Raw genomic sequence first — 20664 nt, 5'->3', positions numbered from 1 at the left:
CACAGCAGAAATGTGAAGCATAATCATTCAAGCAATAAATATAACAAACAAAGCTTTGTAGTTGAGTTGAAAACTTTATTTTTTGGTCATTGTCGTTTTAATATTTTTTTTTGTCTTGTCCATTTTTTTTATTAATGATATTTTCCTACAGGAGAGAAGAAGGGCAAAGGGGTGGTTTTAACTACTGTACTGAGTTAAAAAATTGCTTGCTAAAAATCCCCTCCTCTTCAATCCCTGCTTACAGTCTGCGTTTCCCACTTGTGTCATGGTACTTTCCAAACCACACAAGGCAAAAGCCACTGAAGTTTAAGTGTCCTCTGCTGTTTTTTATTTTTCCCCTCTGACTGGTCCGCCCAGCAGGGTGCCTCATGTCTCTGAAACGGGAATGAAGTGGAGAGAGGAGCAAGATGGCAGCCGCAGTGGTCGGACTCTGCCGCTGTCCTCTGCCGTCTTCATTATTAGCATTAAAAAGGTCCTCCCTCCTCCTCCAGGGCCGACAGTGAATGAAGAGCAGGAGGATAAGGTGCTGTGAGACTTTTGTCCTCTTCTCTCCTGGTTACGAAAGGGTCAGTTTGTGTTTTTTTATTTCTTTTTCAGTCTGGGCCTCAACTCCAGCAGGGATGTTGGGGCTCATTCCTGGAAACAGTTTAGGATGTAAGGAGGAAAAAAGGGCAGGTGGGGTTTAGTTTCCAGGCGGGTGAAACTGAGCAGGGTGCGTCTGTACCTGCATTGCTGTGGGAGGGAAAGACAAAAGAACAGAAACTGTAAAAACAAACCACGCATACAAACTTCAGAGAGAATGAAACTCACTTTTATGTGACTGAACAATGCAGGCCTTTCATGTGGCCACATGCTTCCTACCTTGTGGATGCCCTATGTAAAAGTGTTGGTGTGCTCCTTGCTGAGGTCCGTGCTGAGGGTGTTGGGGCACAGAGCCAGGACCCTGCTGAGGAGGCGGCTGTAACATAACTAACTGGGGCTGACCGTGACTCCCAGAGTGGTGGGGACCTGACATGGCTCCTTGTACATGGGCCTGAGGAAAAGGGAATTAATAAAGTTTAGATCAAGGTTAAACTCAAAAAAACACACAAAAAAAACCTCCAAAAACAAACACACTTGGAGGGTTGTGTGAAACTTCTCAATTTGACTCGACCTCAACCTACAAAATTGAAACGCTTTAACCAAAGTCTTCAGATTTTATTGAGCATATAGTGTTAGTTCAGGCAGGCCATGGAGTTCAGTGCTGCCACATATTTCAGATCTCACGTAAGCCCCAATCGGCTGATGGCCAGCTGATTTGCTCTAAGCATGGTATTAGCTAATTGCACTCATGCTGCCAGATTTAAACTGCTTTAGCCTGGTTATGGTTTGCTGCTTCCTTTGCAAGCTGCTGTTTACAACCCTCCTCCATCCCAGCTCCTCTTTTATGCAATATCTGACTTAATCAATGTCATTCTGTTGTCACTGATGCCTGCTCTACTCTGGGTTTATTACTGCTCTCTCCTTGTCTCAGGCTTTCCTTGTAGGCACAGGAAGAGCATGAACATGTGCTGTTCCTGCTTGATACTTTCCACATAGGCCTGTGAATGGGCAGGGGGATTCCAGAACAGCCACAACACCAGATATAAATAACATTAATGAGAGCAAAATTAATAACTGCTAATAAAGAGAAAATTTATAGAGCATTTGTGTGTTTCTTGACAAAGTGGTAGTGACTGAAATGAAGGACTTAGTCTGCTTAAGACCTACGGTCAGCTGCAGCTTCTCAGTACTGAAACAGGGATGGGAACAATTCCTCAAGAACTCACTGATGACATTATTCAAGTAATATTTCACCACTAGCCAGACTACAGTTTCATATTTCATGCACCATGCCAGCAATGCTAGAGTTAGAAATGCTATCTCAGTACTTAACCATGTGCACTTAAAACACAAGAAGCAACCAGCAGAAACAGACAATAGGCAGCTTGCATCACATTTTCTAACCCTGTTAGCTGATGGAATTGTGATGTTACCAGAGCAGAGAAAATTTGCCTGCTTTTAACAAAAATGGTGACTGGAGACATGCTCCAATTAAGTTTTGTGGAGGAAGAAGGCTAGAGCTACTGGTAACTGACAAGCCCGAGTCACCTCAAACAACAGCTACAAGAGTGAAGCAGAAGTGTGGGCTAAAATGCCATGTGTTGCCAAAGTGGCTGTTCCTACAGACTCCTTAACATTTAATAGAATGCTCCTGGAGAGCCATGTATAATGCAACATATTTTTTTAATGGAAAACTAGATTGGAATAACCTAATTTCTACTGGACACTGTAATTGTGCAAAAGAAGGAACTGTGGTCATGAAGCAGAATACAAAGTAGTAGCACCATGGATCCCTACCTGTGCAATCTGTCCTAGAGGATACGTCGGTGGGATGCCCTGGTGGCTGTGGATGCTGTAACCCTGGATGGGATAAGAGCCCTGTGGAGACGTGTGGCCTGGCGGCATGTTGGGTGGGGTGGGTGCTGACAGGGGGCCTGAGTGGTACAAGGACTGGGGCTGTGGGCCCGACTGGGCATTCTGAGAGGAGAAATTTAAGAGGCAATTCATGAAAAGTCTTCACTTTCAAGTTTATCACTACAATGGCTCTGTAAGACAGTTGAAAAGCTATTTGTAAATCTCAGCATTATACTAGGCAAACTCCCACAATACCCACATTTACAGCTCTAAATCACACATCATGTAATATTTTGTATATTTGTTTGCAAAGGATGACAACCCTGAAGACTGGAGTATGCAAGTGAAGACACAGGAAGTGTATTAGTATCTCACCTGTCCAGGGCTAGGTGCAGCATGCTGGGGAGGGGGCTGGTTGCCCGTGGGGGTACTAGAGGGCTGGGGCTGGTGCACTGCACCCGAGTGGTGGGAGAAGGACTGTGGCGCTTCACAGACAGAGACAGCCAGGGTCAATATAATGCTTCAAGTCAGTGTTTAACAGTCAAACATACCATTAATTAACAAGTGAACTAATGATGGTATTTTAATTTGCATATAGAAATTTTGGTGTTTCAAATCTGCAGAACTAACTCACCATAGATGCCTTGCTGTGGTCCCTGAGGTCCATCTCCCTGTGCAGAGAACTGGGGGCCACCTGGAGGACCCAGGGCTTGTGGGTGGGGACCTCCACCTTGACCTATCATCCTGGCTCCACCCTGCAGCATCGAATACATCTGGAGAGGGAGGTAAAAAATACTCTTATTAGGCGTCATGTTGGTGTGTTATTAACTTCTGTTGTGTAAAAAGCTCTCTGAACCTGTAGTTTAGAAAAGGTGAGATTGTCTTACCTGTCCGGGGTATGGTGCCATTGTCTGAATGACCTGCTGCTGGCCGTACTGCTGTGGGTTGTACTGGAGGTAGGACTGCGTGTAGGGGGAAGCTACTAGAGGGGCCCCAGCTGCCGACGCTGCAGCCTGTAACATGGGGGGAGCTGACGTACCATGGTCAGAGCGTGGAGCCACAACCGAGCCTGGCGAGGGAGAAGAATCATCAAACACTGCACTAACATGCACAATGCCAGAAAAAATAAATAAATTGTTTTCCTATAAACTGTATAATTTTCCTGCTTTTAGACTTTATATAAGTATATGAATCTGCTGGTATTTTTGTGACAGGATCTTGCAAATGTGCAATGTTAGATTAGGCTCTCTTAAAAGCCCTTAGGGTTTCTTTTGTCCCACCTGTGCATTTCATATGTACATGTATTCCTTTGTCTTATTTTAATCTTCTTTCTTTTGCACAATTAAAAAAAACAACTTAAATGGAAAAACAAAATAAAACATAATTTAAAGCAAAACCAAGACTTCAGTGAGATCATCTTTGTTTTAGGAGCTATTTGTCAAATACATATCATTAGGAAAAAATACTGAATATACAAATAAGGGAAAAATCCAGTGTTTACCTTTTGTTCTGGGGTATTTTCCCTGACTGACTGTGGACATGGTGTACTGGTACATTGGTGGAGGCTGAAAGACAAAAGATCAAGAAAAGAGGTTGGCAGAAAAAAACTTTCAGCTGCACTGTCATTATTTATTTCTATTTTGTTTCTCAAACACAAAAATTTAAAAAAATGATCACAGATTCTCATCTGTTGTCAACTCTGCTTTTTTAGTGCATTTTTTATAAGAAAAAGAAAGGTTATCTAGGACGCATGGGAATCCTGACAATTACTGAAAATAAACACCACTTAAAATTTTACATGACAAAGATAAAAGGTGCCATGTTGCCCACAGGAGTGGCTAAAAATAATACACCATGAAACCTGTTCACAGGAGCTTTAATAGTAGGCAAAAATAAATGAATAGATCAGAGTTTTACACAAAAGTGTTGTACTATGCCATAGATATGAAGGACAGTCTCCTGTTTAAAGTTTGTCTTTTTACCTGCACAGGGTGGATCTGTGATACGTAGGAGAGATACGGGGTATTGTAGAGGGGTCCTTGTCCACCTGGGTGCTGAAGGACCACCGGGCTTGGAGGGGTGGGTCGAGGTGGAGTGGGTGCAGTGTTGGGCTTCGTCTAAGTTACAACACAGACATAAGTCGGTAATATGTAGATACATGAATTTAGAAACACAGCTTAGTAACAGACATACACTGATGTATGACAAAACTGAATATAGAAGCTCACCATTGGCATCTGAGTTTTGATGGGGTTGAACTCTTTTGCATTTGGATTTAACGTTGATTTCTTCACTTGCCTACAAGAAATTTTGAAACACGTTTTAAAAATTGCTGTTACAAAAGCAGAAATCAGCTTAAACACAGTAAAGAGTTTTTAATCCTTCTGAGACTCACTCTGCAACTCCCTCCGTCCTCTCTGCTGTCTCAGGTCTGACCTCGTCACTCCCTGGGGTCCTCGCTGGCTGCGGGGTGGCTGGTGAATGCCGGTCTGAAGCGGTTGATGTGGTGGCAGGTGTCGCTGCTGTGTCCTTGGCGGGGTCGTCAGCAGGCGGAGGTGACGGCTGCTGTTGGGGCTGAGAAGGACTGGGAGCTGCAGGCTGAGCTTTGGGCTCTGAAGCAGGGTGAGGGTCTGATGGCGAGGATTTGGTGGCAGCTGTTTGGGCGACCTCGCTGATAGCGGGAGGTGTGGCTGCTGCCGGGGAGCTGGGGGAGCTGGAGCTGCCTCCACTTGCCTGGAGCTGGAAAATAAAAGGAGAGATTGTGATTGATGTGAGAGAGGAAGAGAAAAAATAAAGGCAATAGGACTGGCACATTAAAAGTTTTTAAAATTTAGACATGATACATGGAAAAGTAAGTCTATACCTGATACCACAGCAACAAAAATAACTCCTTGAAACCCATTATTGGGCAATTTCTTTCTAAAAATTCAAATAGTTGCATGGACATTTGTGCATATTGTCCAATTGCATGAATATGGCAATATTTGTGAAATTTAGACAGGTCCCTCTCTCTCTTCATCTACCAGCAGCCTTTGGTTAAAATATGAATAAGCCTCAGTACTTTTGATACAACTGGACATTAAAATTCCAGAGATTGCATCTTTTCAAAAACATGTTAGTATCAAAAGTGCTTAGGGACTACTAATTTTGATAACTTCAAAGAGGAAGACAAACAATATGTTGACTTTTCCACTTAATAAAGCTTTATTAAATGTTTGTATTCTATCAAGAGAATTTGCTGCAATTTTAAGCTGCGATCAACTGTAGTTAATTTAAAAAATCTGTCTAAACTTTGCTCTTCTATCCAAGCAAAACTTTGATTAGATGTTTTTTAATGGCAGCTGATTGAGTCATTACACGATTATTTTACAGCAGTTAAGCTCAAAATAACTTGGAACCAACACATCTTCAACTTAACATAAAGATTCAGGCTGTTAGTATTGAAGTGGCGCTGCTGAGCGTCTCTACGCTGCCCTCCCTCACAGCATCAAACCCCGCTGCCTGTTTAATTCCCCAGCCAGCCAATAGGCTATATGGTATCACCTCCTTTTATCATCTCAGTAAAGTGTTCATGTTAGTGTTAGTCTCTTACAAACAGAAGGAAAAAGCAGAGGAGAGAAAAGACAATATCTCCTGGTCATTAAATCCTGACCTGCAAACTTCTTTCCCTTCACCTTGGTAAATAAATGCTGCATGTGGTCTGATATATGACATGGCAAGGGCTGGATGAAGTGGTTCTGTTAGTAGTTATCATTATAAATTAATTAAAACACAATTATCTGAGGTTATTCTGTAGGCTAATTGAGTTTAGTCATTGCAACGTGATCATGAAGATCATATGATCAAAGGCAAGTACACGCTACACAAAGTGACGAGGGTACAAAAAATTATCAATGGTTCAAAAAGCCTGTTTTGAAAACAAAAATAATATTTGTATTCATCGTACACAGCAAACTTTTAAGTCTTTACACTCTGATAAGAATTCAATCCTCAGGTGACGACAGTGGTATTTCTTCCTACTGGGATGTCTTTTCTTGAACTATTTTATAAAATTCTATTATCCTACAGTATTTATTTGTATATAGACGAATCCGGAAAAACACCAGAAATTGACTAGCTGCCATTACTGTGGTGGATTCTCGCCAGTTAAGCCATGCGTTCTAATCAAAGTTGACTTGTCAAGTGACATTTCTTCTTTTGCTGACTTTCAATTTAACTTTAGTTTACTCAACAAGTTAGAGGATGTGGTACAAGTGCGGATTTCACAGCTGAATTAAAAATCGTCACAAACTTAAGATATGTACGTAATGAGCAACTTTTAAAAACTATGTTTTTGCCAGTACATACTTACATAGTTTTATATAATTACGGGAACTTATTTGAATAGAATGCCATTAAACAGTCTTTAATCTTTTTTTAACTGGTGCTGGGTTTATGTTCGCTGACATTGTTTTGTCAGACATTATGACACATAACTGCCAAGCAGATAAAGATATGAACGGCCACTATGTCCAATATGCCATTTGCTAAATAAATGGAAAATAATTACACATTTAACATTTTATTTCCTAAAGAAGCATTGGTTAAGGGTTGAATAGTTCTAATATACACTAGTCATCTTTCTATGACCTACATTTTTTGTGAGAGCATGCTCCTTCCTGCTCAGTGCTCAGGTTTATTGATCTATGTAAGTAGCACATGGCTAATGAAATATTCAGAAGATCTACACCAACTAGTGGGGAGTTGAACAAACTCTATAATCAGCAGTATGGGAGGATTTTGAATCAGTCAAGGATGCGGCGAATAATGAAGCAGAAACATGGAGGATTGAAGATAGCTTAGCGACACAAACATGAAGAAGTAGCAGCTGTAAATATACCTGTGGCCAATTCCCAAAAATATGGGACTGTATTTAAAATGGATTCGAGTCACGAAAGGAAGGAAAAGATCTTTCTGGCTGTGGAGGACAACACAGACTCATTTACACAAGGCTGGTTAGCATGATCAGGGCTATCCAGGCTAACAGCAGTGAAGACTAACTTCAGCTTGAGGGATAAACAAGACAAGGACAGCACTAAACTAACAACAGGGGACGTTTTTTCCTTCAACTATTCCAAGAACCAGGATAGCTGGCTTTTAGAGTTGTAAGCTGACAGCGGTTGCATTGAATTTATCAGCTTATGAGGATCAAAATCATCAATTAGGTAAGCAACAAAGTTCATATAAAGTGCAGAGTTTTAGCACAGTGTCTGACATTATTCTGCTGCTGGTTAGCAGTTCGGTATAACGATTTGCTGGTGTTTTCTGTGGAGGATATTTGGCTGTTGTAAGCTGTTAATGGTGGCTAATGAGCTAAAGGCTGAATGGGAGCTAACATGAAGCTACGTGTTTAATGTGTCAAATGTAACAAAGGGCATATGCAAGGAACAGCTGGTCACACTTTATGATGTTTTCTATTTGACTTCCATGCAAATAAATGAAATAATGACTTTTCTCAGTAATGTTCAAGTTCCGGTCATGCGTAATCTGTGTTAGACAGGCTGTAATGACATGGTGGACAGCTTGGGTTACGGTTCGGTTCGGTTTTTACTGTTTTGGACTCAGGTCGGGTTTTATACAGAAATATGTGGCTCCAGCCTTAACATGATACTGGATCATAGTGTTTGTGTTTGTTATTGCTTTTAATGCTGGTTATGTCTGTTTGTTGTATACGAGTGGAATTCTGGAGGTCAGTCAGCTGGAGTCTAGCGTGAACGCTGGACCTAAATTCACCTTTTTACTGTATTTCTGAAATAGATATCAGACATGGGTAAAATATATTTAATTTGTAAACTATAACTGAAGTCATGGCCCTCTGATTACAGTTCACATGTGGTTCTGTAACATTTTTATTCCAGACATATCTACCGCTGTCGCAGCCAGCATGTAGTAGTGGACATTGCAGTTTGCCTGCAGTAATGGTGGCCGCTCAAGATGGCGGCGCCCACAAATCACCTTTTCACCTTTTCTTAGGTTTTTCTTGATGGAAATTTCCCGTTCTTTCTCTCAAAGGTGTCCTGGACCATCCATCTTCTTTGTTTTCATAGGTTTCAACATATGGTGTCAACTTAATTGTGAAAAACACTACAAGTCCAAGATCAAACTCAAGAGTGCATCTTTCTTGCTGCCAACTGTTCTGGTTACCTGGCAAAACTAGACCGAAAAGCTGAGAAACACACTGTCAATACAGACCTGACATTATTGTCACTGCTCAAAATATCCTTACATACAAGTGATGACAACTAGGCCAACAGCACCATTTTTGACATCTTTTCAAATCATTAGTTCATAATCTTGCATTTAAATAAAACTCTGGCTCTGAAGTAAATAAATCCTGTGGAGGCTCCTTTTTTTAACTGAATTCCTCAATTGAAGATAGCGAGTGACGAGCAGAGGTGTTCAGTGTGACTCACAGTCTGTGGGTCTGTACTTCACAACTATCACTGAAGGCTAAGAACTTAACAACCATACAGTACCACAAGCTAGCAGGAATGCAAACTCCACATGACAAAAACAGATGGTACTAGAGGAGCTACAATGCTGCAGAGAAATGCATGTAGTGGATTTTGAGGAACTCAAAAGACATGAAGACCCTTCAACATTTGTCCCCACAAGGAGACAGCAAAATAATGTCTTACATGCTGCTCTCACCAATACTTTGGATTTTAAGGTCCTTGTTGCATATCTTTTATGTAATGTTACTGAACATAACATAAAGAACTGAACTCATTAATCAACCTCCAAAGTTATAAGAATGTAGACGAAGACTCTGGCTGGTTCAGATCAGTTTAAACAGTTTGATGTCAAGAACAATCGCGCATGTGCAAGGTTTCTAATGCTTAAAGAAGTTGCCTAACATCAGTGACGTCTCTGGTCACTCTCTCTTGATCGTTCACAGATTTCCTCATTTCATGCTTCAAAGAAAGCAAACTGAACTCTTACCCTGAATTCCTTGCCAAATTTCCGCAGCTCCTCAAGCTGCGACCTTTGCTGAACAGAGGGAGCTGACGAAGGAGAGAGGAAACAGAGGTTAATGAGAATGTGAAACCTGCAGATTTAGTGCCTGGTTTAACTTGCTGTCAAAATGATCAGGGCGTGCAACTCGACAAGTTTTCTCAGATTTTAGCCTTCAAATTAAAAGACTTATTTTTACATTTAATTTGATTTACACACCTTTACTACCCTTTCCTTCCTCTGTGCTGCTGGGGCTCTCAGCTGAGCGCTCTTTTGCAGCTGCACCAAGGATTTCATTCACTGTGAAAACAAAAGGAAGTAAATGGTTTTAGCGCTTCAATTGTCTTCACCTTCATTCTTCACTTCAGAGCGATTAGCAGCAAGCATTGAAGTTCCCTTCATAACAGAAATGAATAGTTTTGACTTTGATTTGGCACTTTTTATGATGAAAACTTAAACAGAAGGTGAGAAGTGTGACAGTACCATCGACAGGGAAAAGAGGGGCGGGTCCAGACGTTTTCTGGGCAGGCAGGGAGACGGACGATGTGTCCAAATAAGGCGTGTCCTGGGAAGAACCTGATTTAGGAGAGCGAGCAGCTGCAAGCACAGGACAGAGGAAATAAAGGTGAAATTTGAGACAAAATCAATCATTTAAGCTCCAGTTGAGTTTTTATCAGGGTGTCAAACAGACTGAAATGAATATTAAGAGTCTTTATGACCAACAAAAGTATTTAAGACCAGTGGACAAAATTAAAAACGTGAATGCAGTCGTTTTTTATGCTTGTAACCACTACAGCTGGGTAGGTGTCAGGTGAATGTTAAAGAAAGCAGTAAAAAAAGCATTTTTTTCTGTATTTATAGAAAGGAGTCACAGTAAGGGGTACAATTGTCTGTTTAAAGAGATTTTCATTGGATAACACCATAAGCTTAAGTAAAGATGGTAATTTTTGAGATTCACAGGTGTCTGAACTTACCTGTTGACTGAGAATGTGAGTTTGAAGTGCGGACTGTTCTGCTGGACTGTGGAGGTCTTTGGGCTTTAGGAGACGTTCTGGCAGAAACTGAAAGAAACAAAACTTGAACATCTGACTGTATAACACCTGAGGGTATTAAACCAACTTTAATAGAAGTTTTCTCTCTGTTTACCTCCGTTCACTGGCCGGCCAGCATCAGACAGCGAGTGTGGAAGTGACTGGGAATGAGGAACCGTATGCCCATGTGTGGCAGGGGGGCTGGCTGAGGATGGGGCAGCAGAAGCGGGTGTTGTTAGTCCTCCTGGTGAGGCAGGTGTGTATGGGCTTGAGGGTCCAGAACCTGGACCTGGGCTGGGACTCCCCTGGGGCTGGTGTGGAGCGAATGCTCCTCCACGGCCGGACAAAGGGCTGCTCCTCTCTGAGGGAGAGGCGCCAGGCTGTGGACCAGTAGCAGAGGGAAGTGGGGGTCTAGGAGAAGAGGAAGATGGAGGGTTGGAGCGATAACCTCCGCTCAGACGGTTGTGGGTTGGAGGGCCACCAGAACCTCTCTCAGCTCGCTCGCGGTTCATCTCTCTCTGACGTTGAGGTAATGGAATGTACTTCCCCTCCCTGAAAAAGGGCCAATCAAACATCTCAGAAAAGTGATTTCTGGAGTATTTTAACATATCTTACAATCTTCTCCAAAGGATGGCACTCCACTACTTCAAGTTATTGCAAGACTACATTATTTCAGTTTTTGTTCTATAATTTCTCCTCCTGTGAAGTATGATTCAACATCTCAATATCAATTCAACTCTAGTTGTGATTAATTCAATGGCTTGAAAATATGTACCAAAGATAGTTTGAGGTGATTAACAATTTTTGGACTAATCTTGAAATTTAAAACCTTGTTTGGTATTTGTTAAACAATTTTGCTCAGTTATTCCAATGCAACGTCATTCAGGAAAGATAATTGTGTAGGTTTTTAGTGGCTTTGAGGGCTTGTACATGCTGACATACTGTCATGACTAAATGAGATATTTCATTGGAACAAATCCATTAATAATGCTATGTGTAACATCCATTATAAACTTAAAATGTGATTTATAAACACCCTGACAAACTTGTGTCTCTTCTCACCTGTTTCCAGCTCCAGGGCTGTCTCTGCCCCTTTCCCGCTCTCTGTCCCGGGGGCTCTCTCGGCCCCTTTCACGATCGCCTGAGTCTCTGGCCACAGCGCTGTACTTGTCCTCCTCTGTTTTGCACTCGTCATTTTCCAGAGAAACACGATGACGATACTGGGGGCTAGACTCGATCTCACTGGCCAGGCGAGCGGCACGTGCCTCCCTCTGACGATAGACATCAGAGTTACCTCTCTCCAGAGGAACACTAGACAAGAGAAGGAGGGTAAAATAAGGTTGTAAATCCTTGTAATAAGTCCAAAGTGAGCTTCAGCCTTCATTTGAACAAATCCATTATATTGTTAGAATTACAGTTGTATCTGCTGCCAAAGGTACTGATATAGAACAAAACATCATGATGTTCTGAGAACGATTCTTCAGAACTACAGCAGGCTGAGTTTATCCTGAATAATCCAGGGAGTGCCCCTGATACACACATCTTGCAATAATTGTTTCTGGTGATGACCTGTGACTGGAACTCGCTTGCTGATCTCTTATCCAAAAAACAGCTGAAACATGATCTCCATGTCCGTCCAGCCTTGCTGGTCACTTGCCTTGAACTGAGATGTCATGCCAATCTAAGCAGTATCCCCCAAGGTTTATTAACCTTGAGTATTTAACATTCTTTTTTCCTACCTTCTTAGTTCATTGCTAATTTGCCTTGATTTATTACTATCACCAGCTGTGTTATTGTTCCTGGTATGCTGGGATAATTAGCTACAAACTAAGAATTTGACAGTGCCTCTTTAACAGCTGATTTCCCTCATTTTGTCGTGAACATGTATGAGAAACTATCACATACTATATTCAGTAAATAAACATTATAGGGTACTGGTAAGTACAGAATCTTTAAGTATCTCACGATTGGATACTACTCTGATCCTGGGGGTCAGATTTCATTCAGAATGGATTGACGATTCAAACCTATTCCCAATTCACAACACATTCCCTATGTCTCATAGAGAGGTGATTATTTCAGTATCTGCTCCTGTCTGCTGTGCACCAAGTGCCTGTAAATCATCATTTGACAATAAAAAGTTCATAAAATGTGCTCAAGATAATGCTTTTTAACATATTTGTAGCATTTAGCAGCTAATAACAATAATAAAGAATACAGCAATTTACACTTAAGTTGCAAAATATTTCAACATGAATAAAATATGTGAGCTTAGGCTGTAAACATATTCATCAGAAACTTATTAGAAAACATGACCATAAATCTAAAGTATTCACTGTTACAGATGCTCTGGGAGAGCAGGTGTTTTGGTTTAAGTAGTGACCATGTTTACTGGTTTCTTTCAGCTGAACGTAGCGTTGTTTGTCATGGTTGCACCATTGTTTAAACACTGAACATTTTCTGTTGTGCCTAATACATGTTTTTAAGATATGAATTTAATGAAAAACTAAACAAAGGGGCTCTTTAAAGTTTTCAATATCTGTTATCAGAAGCACCGGACATCAGTGTTAATTTCGTCAACTAAAACTACGACTAAAAATGTTCGTTGACAGCCTTTTTTCTTTGACAAAAACTAGACTGAGACTAACAGAAACAGATCTGTGATGACTAAAACTAAGTGTAGTTTTTGTAAAGAGGACTAAAACTTGACTAAAATGTAATGTAGTTTTTGTCAAACATTCAAAATCTGTTATATTTCTCCACTGTGGGTAAATCTGTCAAAAAACAATGTAGCTGCCGTAGAAAGCAGGGACCCCAGGATCAGCAGGGTGCATAGAACACACTACCATGATTTGGTAACAGATTTAGGCAAGAAAATAAATGCATGAACTAAAATTAAAGACTAAAATGTGAGGACTTTTTATGGACTAAAACTAGACTAAAATGTTTTGAGTTTTCGTCGACAAACTCTAGACTAAAACTAAAAAGGATAGAAATAACTAAAATGTGACTAAAACTAAAATGCATTTCATTTAAAGACTAAAAATAAGACTAAAATTAAAAATAGCTGCCAAACATAACACTGCTGGACGTGTGCGTTACCCGTTAACATGGCCACTCAATAAACCGTAACACTGGTCATTGATGTGAAAAAAATTGAAGATGTTCTGATTATTTTTACTCCGAGTGAGCATGTCTGTATGATGTGAGCAAACATGAACTGTTCCTAAAAAAGATACACTTGTTTAGCACACAGACTGCCTTGTACCTGGGATTGTAGAATCTTGAAAGAGTCTTAAAACTTTTCTTTTGTCAATCCTGGAGACTGAGTAACTCAAAAATCCACTTACAGTGCAGGCAGTTTGATTCTTGGACATTTTTAATTGATTCAAAATTGTAGAAATTAGTGTACAGATTCTAAAGTGAGTCGATTTTTTACAGCACCTCTACTGGTTAGACAGAAAAATATCAAGTGATCAGTCAGGCTGGATGACTGTAAATAAGCAAGGCTTACACCTTACTGGAGGACTACCAAAAATTATGTCAGTTGAGGGGACAGTCTTGAATGTTTGCCAGTAGACGAGTGTCTACAGCACTGAGTCAATCACACAAAGGCAACCTGAGCCATCAGATATCCACTCATGGTTGGTCTGCGAATACACAGCAGCAAAGATGTTCCTGCAAGTTGTAAACAGGGTCTCTAACTCACAAAGCAGACTCCTGTTCAGCTCAATGCATGATAAATTAATACGCTGAGATAAATGTACAAAAAAAAAAAAAAGTAGCTGGGTTGTAGTATCATGGATACAAACAAATAGAAGCAGGAGAAAATTGGATTGATTGGCATGAGGTGAGTTTCAATTAAGATGTGGAACTAGTTGACTTAAGCGGGGTACACACTTAAGGATTTTTTAAATCTTAAGACATTTTTGATCTGTTAGAGACCCCACACATGAAGATAAAAAATCAGGCATTGAACAGTTTTGATCGTACTGTGTATGGTGTGCTCCGATAATCTGAACACAGCACACCACACACATCATGATTCTGTCTCACCACCAATCTAGAATCTCGTCCTCCAAGCCAGAAATCTCGCGTGATCACATGTGATCTAACAAAAACGAAGAAGAAACATAGCAACAACCAGAGAACACAACACGCAACGTGCAACGTCACAATTCACGGCGTCATGACTCGGGAGTGGTTGGCTTTCCCCACACTGATGAAGATTTTTGGTCGTAAATACTGAACAAGTTTAATATTTACGATCGTCGGCCCCGACTGTTTTTGGAGCCGATTATCGGGACAAATTCACTCTTAACACACCTCAGACCACAGGATAATCTTATAAGACATAAGATAATCGGGTGTTTGCCATCCTTGGGAAGGAGGAAAATCGGGACAAAAACAGCCCGATTATTTTTATGTGTGTACCCCGCTTTAGGGCGCACTCACACTAGGCCATCCGTGCCGTGCCCTATTCTAACCGCGCTGAAGCCCATTTGACCCCCTCCCCGTCCCCCCTTTGGCCCGCACTCACACTGCTCAACGCATCTAGGCCTGAGCATGGATACGTCACGCGCCTACGTCACCACACAAAGCAACCACCGTTGATGAACTTAAACATGTTAATGACTCAGTATACATAAGTGTTGTTTTTAGACTGTAAAATAACAACACATTTACACTATATCTGATCTGACATCGGGGTTATTTCACCTGACCTGGGCTCAGCATGCATGCAGCTGCTGCCTGGTGTGCTCTCTGCGCTCTGAAGGGGGTCCTTTTGTTACTTCACGTTACGTCACATTCCTGCGCTTGTGCTCCTTCATTTGCATCCGTGCCGTGCCTAGGCCCACCTCGTCCTTCCATGCCAGGGTCGCAAAGCGTGCTGCGCCAAAGCACAGAACGATTGCACTCACACTGGCCAAACATACCGGACTTTAGGCTGAAAGGGGCCTGGCACGGTACTAGTGTGAGTGCGCCCTCAGATGAGCAAAAAAATAAACCTGCAGTTTTGGTACCATTTTCTTCAATCACTTGGTCTTTGAACTGTAGTTTAAAAGGGATATTACATTCTCGGAGATAGAGACCCTTCGGTTTCAAGTAACTGAAGTAGTCCTCTAAAGAAAATGCTTTTTATGACTTGTGACATCATCTGAAATATTAGTGTTTGGTTAAGAGTAAATTAACCTCATGGTGACATATTAAGAACAGCAATTATTTAAAAAGATTCACAGAGTGTGCTTTCCTTGGAGATGCTTTTAGCTGCCTGTTACTTTTGAAATGGACCAATCAGAATCAGGTATGCTTCAAACATTAAGAGGCACAATACTCTATTTTTCTACCGTTGTCCTAACTAAAATCTACAAACAGATCTTATAATTCTTTTAGGAGGATAGAAAAACTTTGCTGTACTTTTGATACATTTATAAATACTTCATGGAGGGAATTATTCTATGTGGAAACTTACGTGTACATGGAGAGGCTGGAATCGTATGTTGACGTGACTCCATATTTCACTTCATTATAACGGAACATCTCATTGGCGTCCCAGCCGTTAGACTAAACACCAGAAAAAAGAAAGCCAAGTGATAAAGAGATTATTGATGTGGAAAGGGATCAAAACTTTATAACAGTGCTTAATCATTACCACGTGATAGAAAAGACTGATTACTTATAACGTATCAGATTGCCTACTAAACCTTCTTGTAATTTGTTTCAAAAGACTAAAGAATAAAAAAAATCAACTATGGGTAAATGAGAGGCTGTGAGCAGAGTATTACAAAGTTACAAAGGCTGCATATCATTACAGTGGTTCAAATTTATTTCAAAACCATTAATATAACTACATGGTTTGAGGTGTATTTGCATTTAAAGCACAGAGAAACTCACTGCATCGTTTTCTAGATCATAGCTCTCTCCGTTGCTGTCTCCTCCCTCCCATCTTTGCAGAACTTTCTCCTTGTGTTCTCCATTAACACGGCTGGAGCTGATGGCTGTGTCTGTGAAGGTGTCTGAAATTAAAACAACAGAAGATGAAACATTTCTGGTTCCCTTTGGAAAATACTCTGCAGTCTGCTGATGGTTGTAAGGCAAGTTATGAGGCACTATTTCATGTGCTTTACATTTAGAAATACAACAGAAAATTAGAGTTTAAAATCTGAATGATGTGATTGTTTTCTCTTATTTGCCACAAGCTCAAAAAGCAGTTGAAACCATCCACAACTTACTCATACATACACCACCGCTGTGTACTTTGTCATCATTTGAAATAAATCAGGACTGCTCTTAGCGAGACCACAATCCAATGCTAACTTCAATACAAGTCCTTTGTCTTTTCCACAGAGAACAACGCACCTCCGCTATAAATGCACCACAGCTCTGTGGATTACATGCATCTTGTGTAATTTGTACCTCTGGTGGCGTAGTTTAGATCGACATCTCTGCAGATCATAGTCACTAAGTCTGAGGGGCTGAAGATCATCGTGTCTGTGATGTCCTCCCTCCGTGGCGGAACTGATGTTGAGCCCTCTTCCTCACTGCGTTTGTGTACAGCATCCACAGCCAACTCACACTAAAGAATCAAACATCAGGACAGCAGCCCAGGACTCAGTGAACTTGCAGAACAGAGAGTAAACAGCCAAAGAAACTGCATCGTATTCACTCAAAACAGGTCTATTATACGCAGATTACCAGAGGATTACTTGCAGTATTTTATTAATTTGGAGGGGGAAAGTATGTGCCTCTGTGCTCACTAAGAGTTTCTTACCCGAGAACTGAGCGTCTTGAATATGCCTTCAAATACACTGCCGTTCTTCACTCTTATGTCACAGGTGGAACCCTGAGAAGGATGAGAAAATGTTTAAAAAACATCCACACGTGATAAATCTGCCCATCTACAAACGAAAGGAATATGAGCTTTTCCTCATGTAGTCAAATAAGAAAAAGGCTGTAACCTTTCACTTCCATGGACACTTTCTGTAAGCATTATATGACATGTAAAAGGGGCTGATGAAAGTATTTCATTTAGAAGAAAAGTCACTGAGATATCAACAGAGGACTGACAATCATACAAAATGACTCACCACAACAGCTGTGAGGAAATGAAGCATTCTGGCGTTGTTGTACACACCATCGAACCCCTGCAGATTGGACAAGGTTTTGAGTAGCCATCAAGCACATTTTTATCAGGACATAGCATAAAGATCATTGTATAGCAGTGTATTCAGCATGGTTTGAAATGAAACATTAGGTCAAAGCCACTGTGATACAGCATTAAACGCTAAATGAAAATGTGAGGTCTGTACTACAGGAGACCGAAGACGCCCTCTTTCGAAAACAGTTTAAACCACATTTGACCCACATTCAATAGGGCTACAGTAGGTTTCTTTCAGGTCATTAGATTCAATTCAATTGCAATTTAAGGCTGACATTTCAATAGTGTTTTTACCATTTAAATAAAATGACGTCCTTAAACCGTGACCTCTTAAGATACACATACTGCAAATTTCCCATTATTCTGTTAAAAAAAAGTGTATTATTAATGTACAAAAGGGATGGATTGGGACTTCAGTTTTGCTCTTTAGCACTTTATAATGTTCACAATATGATACTGTCTGACTTTGCTTGATCAGGATACTCACAGATGATGACTGGAATGATGGTTTTGCAGAGGGTCGATTCCTAAGAGAAACAGCACAGTTAAAAGCATGTTCTACAGGTGCATCCAAAAAACTAAGAAGATCAAGGAGCTTCAATTCACCTCTGTAGTTATTAAATTCATAAATTGAAAGTTTCATATGTTCTAGATCAGTGGATCAAAACTGTCCGGCCAGGACTCAGTAGTTGTGCCAACACTTTGTGCCAAAAGTCCAAGAAATACTAAAGCCACCCATACATTTTGTTTTATTCTTTTTACTGATTTATAATATAAAAATTTAAATGTTTTCTTATTCAATTTCATTTATCTCATGATCATTTGTCTCCTTTTTCAGTCATATATTTTGTTCCAAGATCAGAACTGCAACATCTTTCGTCAAATAAACATACACTGTTGAAATTTTTTGATAACTCTGATTTGTCATTTAAGAGTCTTTGGCAGCCTGCAGCACTGCTGAAGTGTCATCCAAGCTTAGGTTGTTTGATAGCAGCCTTCAAACTTTTGTTGGGTCTACAAATAAACAAAGGATCTATGCTACACGCAATTTTCACTTTTGCTTTAAATTAAGGGAAATACTAACTTTCCCAGGATATGATATACTTTTAGATGCAACTGCACACTTAAAAGCAAGGAGAAGGATGTGTTTGAAACTTCCAAAAGACAGGCAGGGTTGCATAAAAGTGTTCATACCGAATGGGATGACTCCCAAATCATCACTTAAAACAGTATACTTTCTTCAGGAACATTTCAGCTTTCATGTCATTACCAGCCTTTACTTGTCACTCTTGCTTAAAAAATACAGGAATCTCAAGTACTGTGTGTTATTTTGCACTTTGAAGCTTAATATTTCATGTGTCTTGTTTTTTAATGACACATTTCACATGTATTACTGCCTTCTAAGGAGACCTTTGTTTGATACAGAAAGCAAAGGAGAAAGTTGCATCATTTAAGTCCAGTCAACATTTTAATGAAAAAATGGAAACCTGGATTATAGCAATATTCTCATCTTATTTCATTCAATAAAAGGATCAAGGAGTTTCACAATTATAGCTGCGCCTTCTTCATGAACACATGGGATTGTTTGTCCGCAAACCATTTGCGTGGTTACAAAACAAAGACAAATCTGACAGCAGACCAGTAAACACGCGCTCATCTCTAAGATGAAGACTAAATATGACCCAAAATTATGTCTAATGGGAATATTAAAGTTTCTATATCAAACAACATGAGGATGCAAAGTCAGGCTGGTGTTTAAGTATCGGTTTCTCCTAAACATCAACGTCCTTTCTCCTGTACTGACAGGCCAGAAAAACTTTGTTTGCTTGTATGCTAATTTGCTTTAACCGAACATGAACCCACCTCACGTATTGGTCCTTCTCTAATTTTGAGGATTCTCATTGGCCTTCTGCAACTGTCAATCTACTATAAACTCATTTCATTGGCCCATGTTGCAGCTCTATTCCCCGAGTCACACCCACTGAGCACAGCGCTTTAACCGGTAGGCCTCTGAGTCACAGGACAATCCCCGGACTGTCCTGACAGGAAGCACCGCCACAACTCACCTCCCAGCCGGTGTCCTGCTGCCGCTGTTGATGCCGCTGACTGGTGAAGACATACCACCGGGGCCCGAGGTTCCGTTAGACGCCTTTCTCCCGCCTGAGCCGGGTTGCTGCTGTTGTTTCAGCATTGCGAAGCACAAGGCTTAGACAGTACCAAGCGAAGCCTAACTTATACACACAGATGCCTGGTTTTGAAAGCGAACTATCTTTAGCAATATCACCTGTCTTAAGCAGAGCAGAGCCGGTGTAACCTCACTAAGACCGGCTAATGTAGCTAATCTTGCTAATGGAATACCAGTCGCTTGTGGCCTAAATGTTAAGTCAGAACACCTCGATATTTATAATTAAATGCGTAATATAAATTAAAAAATACCCCTTTACTATCTACTATGTGACCCCAAAGCAGGTGACTAATAAAATGACACGAGTTTCCGTATAATTATTTAGCAATAGCTAGCAGAGTTAGCATTAGCTTTGATCCTCAAGCTCACTTCGGGCGCTTTCCCTCCGGGATTTACTTTCTTCTCTCGGTCACTTCGCCTCAATTTCGGCACCGCTGACCCTTCCGTTAAAAATGTAAGGTCGTAGCGTTGCTGTCAGTCGCCTTGAGAAGTTGTATTTTCCAGGTTTCTCAATGAAAACCTGCAGCGGTCGGTCAACACCACCTCTCGGTAGGTTCACTTGACTCAATCCGCGCGCGGCTGACTGGAAACCGGCTGGAAGGGGGAGGGGGCGTTGACGTGCGCGTGCGTGTTCGACCTACTAGTGAGCGCGCGAACGTGGATTGATACATCCATTGAACCCATATTTGATTGATTCTAATGTATTTCAACAATTACAGCAAGGGGTGGTCTTTACTGTACACGTGGCAGTCACCTTAAAAACATCAGAAGTTGCAGTGTTTACAAAGTCTCATGTTGCTTATTCACCTCCATTTCCAATTTTTGACCGATATATTACTGTCTTTTCGCTTCATTCATGC

The 20664-nt window shown here is 40.8% G+C and overlaps 1 protein-coding gene across 3 annotated transcripts; it reads right to left on the bottom strand.

The window, feature by feature from the left end:
• Positions 1-54: 54 nt before the first annotated feature.
• LOC121528112 (ataxin-2-like protein) lies at positions 55-20395 on the bottom strand. 3 transcript variants are annotated; one of them, XM_041815278.1, is made up of 24 exons: positions 20174-20395; positions 19686-19795; positions 18107-18146; positions 17549-17605; positions 17233-17304; positions 16878-17037; positions 16356-16477; positions 15934-16025; positions 11523-11771; positions 10576-11012; positions 10404-10490; positions 9913-10026; positions 9649-9729; positions 9418-9479; positions 4832-5175; positions 4665-4734; positions 4419-4553; positions 3938-4001; positions 3324-3505; positions 3071-3209; positions 2812-2921; positions 2380-2559; positions 862-1033; positions 55-732 (listed from the first exon to the last, which is right to left on the bottom strand). In XM_041815278.1, exons 2-24 carry the CDS (start codon positions 19736-19738, stop codon positions 683-685), a joined length of 3072 nt encoding a protein of 1023 aa, XP_041671212.1. In that variant the 5' UTR covers positions 19739-19795; positions 20174-20395; the 3' UTR covers positions 55-682. The 3 variants fall into 3 exon arrangements, with proteins under 3 accessions (XP_041671212.1, XP_041671213.1, XP_041671211.1); XM_041815279.1 differs by having other exon boundaries at positions 20201-20395; XM_041815277.1 differs by having other exon boundaries at positions 19686-20395.
• Between the last annotated feature and the right edge of the window lie 269 nt (positions 20396-20664).

Source organism: Cheilinus undulatus, linkage group 20 (assembly GCF_018320785.1).
Source record: "Cheilinus undulatus linkage group 20, ASM1832078v1, whole genome shotgun sequence".
Taxonomy (NCBI): domain Eukaryota; kingdom Metazoa; phylum Chordata; class Actinopteri; order Labriformes; family Labridae; genus Cheilinus; species Cheilinus undulatus.
This window is presented reverse-complemented; position numbering and strand designations above follow the sequence as displayed.

Bases quoted from the DNA above. Each gene is read 5' to 3' on its own strand.
- LOC121528112 (XM_041815277.1), bottom strand. From the start codon at position 19,810: ATGCTGAAACAACAGCAGCAACCCGGCTCAGGCGGGAGAAAGGCGTCT. The intron at 4,002-4,418 runs GTAAAAAGACAA...TTTGTCTTTCAG, and splicing joins CACAGATCCACCCTGTGCAG to CCTCCACCAATGTACCAGTA. The intron at 2,560-2,811 runs GTGAGATACTAA...TTCTCCTCTCAG, and splicing joins CTGCACCTAGCCCTGGACAG to AATGCCCAGTCGGGCCCACA.